Here is a 7,674-nt window from a genome sequence, read left to right on the forward strand (position 1 = left end):
GTCCAGCCTGTGCGTCAGTGAGTGGAGAGCTGTGTGTGTGTGTGTGTGTGTGTGTGTGTGTGTGTGTGTGTGTGTGTGTGTGTGTGTGTGTGTGTGTGTGTGTGTGTGTGTGTGTGTGTGTGTGTGTTTCATTCAATGAAATGCAACACCCCGCTCCTCTGTCTGAAGCCTCTTCGGAAACAGGTTTGATTATATTTAAAAGCTTGACCCGGGAGAAACCCAAACAACTGTCTGTTCTAATATTAGCAGTGTGGCTGCAGACTACATATATGAATTCTATTATTGTCTGGGCTCGGATATATTCCAAAAGGCAACTCTCACCAAAAGATTAACACGTTTGTCTGCAGTTGGTGGAAAATATATCAATTACCAACAAGTAGTACCCTTAATTTGAAAGACTGATTGTATGCCCGGATAGGCATGTTGGCTGTGGGCCTGTTTGATTATGTACAGTGATAAAGACCTTGATTTATGACTAGCATGACCTTTATTATTATTATTATTATTATTATTATTATTATTATTATTATTATTATTATTATTATTATTATTATTATTATTATATTGTTTTTTATTATTATTATTGTTATTATTATTTTTATAGCTCTAACTATGCATACCCCTAGCCATGCGTAAAACAGAGCTGTCGGCATCATAATGATATAATGTGATGAAAAAACTAAAACCATTCAAATTAAACAATAATAATATTATTCTTCATCATCAATACACAAATTCATATCAGATGAAACATTTTGCCTGATCTGCTGTGTTTTGCGTTTGTTTCGTGGTGTGGTGTTTGCACAAATTCAGACATATCTTTATATTCTTTGATTTTTCTGGCAAGGGAAAGTTGCTTGTAACCATGTCACCTGATTAGGATTGAAAGAACTTTGGTAAGAAAAAAAAATCTCCCCACCCCCACAGAAGAGGAGACCGCCCACCAGAGACAGTCAACCCGAGACCCCTTATAGATTTAAAAAGAGAGGCTGCATTCTCAGACTGACACTTATTCAACACTGCCACCTTAAGCAGATTACTTTTGCGCTGCCTGTGTCAAATACGTAGTTCACTTTGCCTCTCCATCATGTTTAGGATGCTGAAACACCACCTTCACCCGGGCTTTTTTCTCTTGTTCATATGGCTTTGTCACCTCATGGAACATCAAAAAGTTCAAGGTAAGCTCCCTTCATCAGTTTTCTTTTATTCTTTCCGTTTTTGATCAACTTCAGCATGCTGTCAGCCACAAAACGCGCCCGAGTGTCCGATACTTGCTGCAACAGAGAAACTTTTCAAAGTGAGTTTGCTTTTTTCCCCGCTGATAAAACTCTCTCTGCATCAGACAGTGCTCGCGTAAAGCGTCCATAAAACAGGTGCCATATGGGTCACTTCAAAGTGCGACTATATGGCAAGTTTTGCAGCCCTCGCCAGGCGCAAAGCCGCAACGCCGTGCTACTGGCAGCGCCAGCTTTCCATAATACCTGAACATATTCTAATACTTTTGTATGAGCGTTTAGTGTCTCACGATGGTGTCAAACCTGTAAAAAAAACTTCAGAATATGCCCCGTGAGTTAATGTGCGTGTTATTTAGCCTAGGCTATATATTTTCCGTACACATCCACTCAGCATTGTGTGCAAAAATGGATTTGTTTGGTCGCAATTTGACATATTTAGTTCTGACAGATGAATAAAGCTGGAGACATTTGCAATAATTTGATTCGGGAGCTTATAGTTGAAATCAGTCTTCAATTTAAGAAAAAACACCAGTTCATAAACACTTCATGTCATGATTGCCTGTGTCGGTTTAAAGGATATTTTTGTTCCACAATAATAGGATAACTATTCTGCCTTTATATTTGGATATGTTTGGGGGGAAAAGCATTAGGCTACACTGGTTTGTTAATAAGCAAGGCATAGTCTGGTGGGTCTGGGATATTGTTCTGAGGCGTTGGTGTGACGGTGGTTTGTTTGGCTAATGACCGTGGTTTTCTGAAGGAGATTGGCTGCTATTTAACGCTGTCTAGACGCCTCACTTCATGTCCACTGATAACAAGAAGGCTATAGGAATAAAGGACAACCCCCCCTCCAAAGATTCTTCTTACTTTTTTGGTTTGTGGCAAGATTGGAAGGGTTGTCAGTCACAGACGGGATAGGCAAGTGTTAACAGTCTCGCAAAAAAACAAAAAAACAAAACAGACAAAATACTGCCATGAGGTCGAAAGGGAGGGAGAGAGCGTCTCGGATAATACGGGCTGCGTGTGTGTCTAGTGCGTCTGGGTCAGCGGTTTCAGACATTCAACATGCGACGTTTGAGCTTTTTTTTTGTTTTCCTGTTTACAGCTGGGAACTGCTGGTTGCAGCAGGGGAAGAACGGTAGGTGCCAGGTGCTCTACATGCCCGGGATGAGCAGGGAGGAGTGCTGTCGGAGTGGAAGACTGGGGACGTCCTGGACTGAGGAGGACGTCCCCAACAGCACGCTCTTTAGGTGGATGATCTTCAATGGCGGAGCTCCCAATTGCATACCTTGCAAAGGTGGAGGTGCACTCATTTCCCTTGGTTTTCTCATAATTCACATCATCAGCCATTTCGTTTAATAAATCCTCGTGATGATCTGATTTACGCCTACAAAAGTGCGTACACTATAGTGTGTACTTTATGCACATGAGTAGGTTTACGCACAAGGCCAAAATCCTCACCAGCATCACCTAACACAGACCTTTTATTTTAGAAACCTGCGATAATGTTGACTGTGGGCCTGGAAAGAGATGCAAGATGAACAGAAGAAGCAAGCCGCGCTGCGTGTGCGCACCAGACTGCTCCAACATCACCTGGAAAGGACCAGTGTGTGGCTCAGATGGGAAGACCTACAAAGACGAATGCGCATTGCTGAAGGCTAAATGTAAAGGCCACCCCGACCTGGACGTGCAGTACCAGGGAAAGTGCAAGAGTAAGTAAATATTATTTTTATATTCTGCCCACTTATGAGATTCTGCATTCCTTAAAGTGCATGTGCCGATAATCCAACGATTTGCTCTTATTGTTATTATATTTCGTGTCATGTCTCGACATGTCATGTCTTTGTCTCGACAGAAACGTGCCGTGACGTCTTGTGCCCCGGCAGCTCCACATGCGTCGTGGACCAGACAAATAACGCATATTGTGTCACGTGTAATCGGATTTGCCCCGAACTGACGTCGCCTGAGCAGTACCTGTGTGGAAACGACGGGATCATGTACGCCAGTGCGTGTCACCTGAGAAGAGCTACGTGTCTCCTCGGCAGATCTATTGGAGTGGCATATGAGGGAAAATGCATCAGTAAGTCTGCAACTAGAGACGTGAGAGTGCGAGACCTTACTCCCTGAAAGCGCCTCCAGCCACTGACTTTGAATATAGTTTGAGTGCATTTTCATCCAGGCCAGCTCTGCAGTTATTCACTGTTCGTTTTTGCCAACATTCCATTGAGGAGGGGGTCTTAGAGAGCGAGTATGTTTGGTAGTTGCTTGTGTTTGCTCAAGAAATGATAGACATCTTATTATTTCCTGATGTTGGCAGCACTATCCCATATGGGAGAGAGGGAAATAGAGGGGGAGGGAGAAATAGAGCCAAACAGGAGAGTGCTGGGGGCCATGAAGACATGCTTCAAGTTAATATTTGAGTCAGATGGATTCTTATCCAGAAAGCAGTCAATCTGAGTCTTGAATGAAAACTAAAACATGACTTTAATGTTCCCCGCCCCAAGACCCTAACCTTATAAAACAGGATTTAATTTTTATTCCTAGCTTAGTTCTCCAAAAAACTCAGCAGTCATCTGATCCTGCTTGAAAGACATTCATGATAATCCAACTAATCAAAGATTTCCCCTGTGCTAACTTCTTCTTCTCTCCTATTAGAGGCCAAGTCATGTGAGGACATCCAGTGCAGCACAGGGAAAAAGTGTCTGTGGGATGCTCGGATGAGTCGGGGACGCTGCTCGCTGTGTGATGAGACCTGTCCAGAGAGCAGGACGGATGAAGCGGTGTGTGCCAGCGACAACACCACATATTCCAGTGAATGTGCCATGAAGCAAGCTGCTTGTTCTATGGGGGTGCTGCTGGAAGTCAAGCACTCGGGATCTTGCAACTGTAAGTAAATAACAAAAGCAAAATATGAAAAAAAAACACCCTCCCCCCCTCACCAAACAAAAGACAATATTCCATGTTGCTTTCCCAACAAGAATCTCCCCTGAACGTGCCCCCCATCCCAACTTTCCCCAAACTCCCACCCCAGCCACACCACCAAGCACAGCTTAAGCAAGCAGAAAGGACTTGGGAATAGAAGAACTTGCATGACGTCTTTGTCGCTGGCTTTTGTTCTTGTGTTCTTGTTGGTTTTTTTAATTTTACTTATTTTCAATTTTTCTGCAAAACAAAATAACAGAGAGGTGAATGAAAAAAACATAGCTATATATCAGCAGACTCCATGTAAGAGTCTTGAAAAAGCTAACTCCATTAAACTAACACAAATAATAAAGGAGACTAATTTTGTTTGCAGTGGAACAATCCTGATATTTAAAGTCTAAGTTTATGCAGGAGCAGGTTGCCTGAAATCTCATGCAGTTTTTTTTTGTTTTTTTTCAGTAATGGTTTATTTTTATGATAGTGTTTATATATTTACAGCTTGTAAATTCCATGGTCACATTGCTAATTTCATGGTAATGGTGTATCTGTTTTTTGTATTTTCTTTTCTTTTTGTTGCTTTTGGCTGTAATCAATCAATTCAAAATGCACTGCCTCTTGTGACATACACCACACTGCCAACATGTCAATAAGAACAGAATACTTTTGAATATACTCATATGATGTGCATAAGGTGATTGTAATATTGGTGCCATGTTAGTGATAATGACAATGGGTTTTAACTTTAACTATCTGTAGACCAGAGTGAGCCATTCACACGCTCACAAATCTGGAGGTAAACCATCAAATTGAACAATAGCCTCACGGGAGTATCAGATTTACATTCCAAGTTGCTCTGTTAAAGAGTGTCTCCTTGTTAGTTTCTCTTTCCTGACTGAGTACCTTAATGGGATGTGCCTAAGGTATGCAATGGAATCCGGGGACCAACTTTATGATCACCTCATGAGCTAAATCTAAATGTGATACTTTACAGTGTGCAGGTTAAACATCAGAAGCTTGTAGAACCACGCTCTCTACTTCTCATCTCATCCTTAGAAAAAAAGTTAACATTTACCAGCTAACTTTTATTGTACATTCTGTTTCCAGTGAATGTGTTGTCTACCAAAATATGTATCAGAAATGACAAATCTATTTGGATTAATGAGGGACTGTCTGTTTTTGTGTTTTTGTTGTTGTTGTATCGTCACTCTTGCTCTCGCTTGTGTGCTTTTTTTTAACATGTCCGATGTAAATCTCTTCTGTAAAAAGAAAAGAAAATACCTCAGAACTGTATTGATGATCTCTGACCTGCTTGCTAAGGCCAGGCTGTGACACAGAGTCCTCCCTCCCTGTATGTTTGAGCCAGAAAATAATAATCAGAAAACTCGCAAATCCGAGGAACACAAGAGCACTTTTCTGTGTTATGTGTGTCTCCTTGCAGGAATCTGACCAAAAGAGACCCGAGCCACTGGAACAATCAGCCCTCAGCCCCAGTGCCCCCATGCCCACCACCCAGCCCCCCTAACCCACCTTGTGCCCCCCCCCAACCTCAAATGCACCTCTCTTTTCCATCATCCCACTTTATTCTCTTGTTGCAGCCCTGACTTGCTAGATTATGTAAATGGCAGTTGCATAATTGAGGATGCCACAGTGATTATTTATGCCAAGTCACACACACACACACACACACACACACACACACACACACACACACACACACACACACACACACACACACACACACACACACACACACACACACACACACACACACACACACACACACACACACACACACACACAGATGCATACACACAAACATAAACATGTACACACAAAATAAGAAACAAAAGGGAGGCTGTGTGCCAGTGGCTTTGATGTGAGCTTTTATCAGTGATATTCTGCGCTGTTGTGGTCCATATTCATACAACAGCTACTATATATTCTCTCATATAGCCATTACAGAAGACCAGGAGGAGGATGAGGAAGATGAGGACTCAGACTACATGGCCTATGTCCATATTTCTTCTATACTGGATGGATAGGCCCCCATCACTAGGGGAACAGTCCTAGGGCATGGAATCATGTCCATACTGTACATTATGTGTATGCTTATTTATTTTTTAAAGAAAAAGGAAGTATACATATAGTTCAGTCTGCTAGATGTTTATTTATACTTTTTTGTGTTTTATAATTTATACATTTACAATGTCAGGCTTACTATCTACCATGATATATTGTGTTACCACACCATTTCCCCCTTTTTTGTTGTTGTCCCTTTTACTTTCTTTTTTTTTTTTATCATGAAGAACTATATTTGTCCAAAGAGAAGCAGTGTTATTTATTTGTCATGTTACCGTGTAAGTATAAGTCCTCTACAAGCTGTAAATTGCATTCCCTGAGCTGTAAAAATCTGCTTGTTTCTGTCAAATCTCTATCACAGATGTTTATGTCACACATACGTAAATGCATGTTTAGGCTGTGTGTTTATTTATTGGGAATATATCAATCATTTTATGTACAGAAGTGTTTCTGGTTTGTTTACAACTCATATACTCTCATCAATAACTGACCAAAGGGATTATCTCAATGGTTTTTCAAAAGAGCACTGTAAAAGTTGCAACACAGCAGTGATGTAATAGAAGAGAAAAAAAAGAGCCATTTGTTTTTCTTTTCTTGGTTACTCATTTTAGCCCTTTAGATTTGTTTCCACACAGAGACAACAACTTTAGACATCATTCAATAGCATTTATTTTGTCTCACCACATTAGAGCAGAGATAACTTTTGGACGATACTTGATTATTTTGGAAACAATGTGCCATTAACATTTGTGTACTGTCTTCTTGCCAATGTGCTCCATATTGCTCTCGCAGAGCTAAAATAGGACTAACGTACTGCGGTTCTTGACAATATCAGACTTCATCACTTTGTTTCTTTTTGTTTTTCTCAGAATGCATTTTTATTTTCAAACATCACAAGAGAAATACAAAATTCTGTTATGAATATATAGTTTTGTATTTTTTATGTAAATGTCATATGTACATACAAAGTTTGATGGTATTTGTACAGATATGAAGAGTGAAACAATAAAAGTTTTTTTTCCTTATACTTTTCCTGATTCTGCTGCATTATTGATTTGTAAATAACAGTTAAACATGTCAAAATGTCAATGCATCTGTTTACTTCAAAGGAAAAGTTGAACCTAAATCACACTTTTAGACTACAGTACATACAGTATTGGGTTGAGCGATGTGATTATATACCGTATACTGTGAGATAAGATACATTTATCTAGCATGAGAGATTTTACAAATCCTATGTATACTGTGGAATCAATCCTTTTATATATATGGGTGTATTAGGGTATTGTGGGAATAGATTCACATCAACATGATAAAGTATTTAATTAATTGGGATGAGCCAAAAACAGACATTGCTAACAATTCGGTGGTTTTGTTCATAAACAGTTTCTCAACTGATATGCCAGAAACTTTACTATATCATCAATATTGTTACAGA

At 40.1% G+C, this 7,674-nt stretch overlaps 1 protein-coding gene across 2 annotated transcripts; it reads left to right on the forward strand.

Moving 5' to 3' along the window:
• The first annotated feature begins 976 nt into the window (after window positions 1-976).
• Window positions 977-7,263, forward strand: fsta (follistatin a). 2 transcript variants are annotated; one of them, XM_078251181.1, is made up of 6 exons: window positions 977-1,178; window positions 2,341-2,538; window positions 2,729-2,947; window positions 3,091-3,315; window positions 3,891-4,121; window positions 6,111-7,263. In XM_078251181.1, exons 1-6 carry the CDS (start codon window positions 1,088-1,090, stop codon window positions 6,197-6,199), a joined length of 1,053 nt encoding a protein of 350 aa, XP_078107307.1. In that variant the 5' UTR covers window positions 977-1,087; the 3' UTR covers window positions 6,200-7,263. The 2 variants fall into 2 exon arrangements, with proteins under 2 accessions (XP_078107307.1, XP_078107308.1); XM_078251182.1 differs by having other exon boundaries at window positions 2,341-2,532.
• Window positions 7,264-7,674: the final 411 nt, after the last annotated feature.

Source organism: Sander vitreus, chromosome 5, assembly GCF_031162955.1.
Source record: "Sander vitreus isolate 19-12246 chromosome 5, sanVit1, whole genome shotgun sequence".
NCBI classification, from domain to species: domain Eukaryota; kingdom Metazoa; phylum Chordata; class Actinopteri; order Perciformes; family Percidae; genus Sander; species Sander vitreus.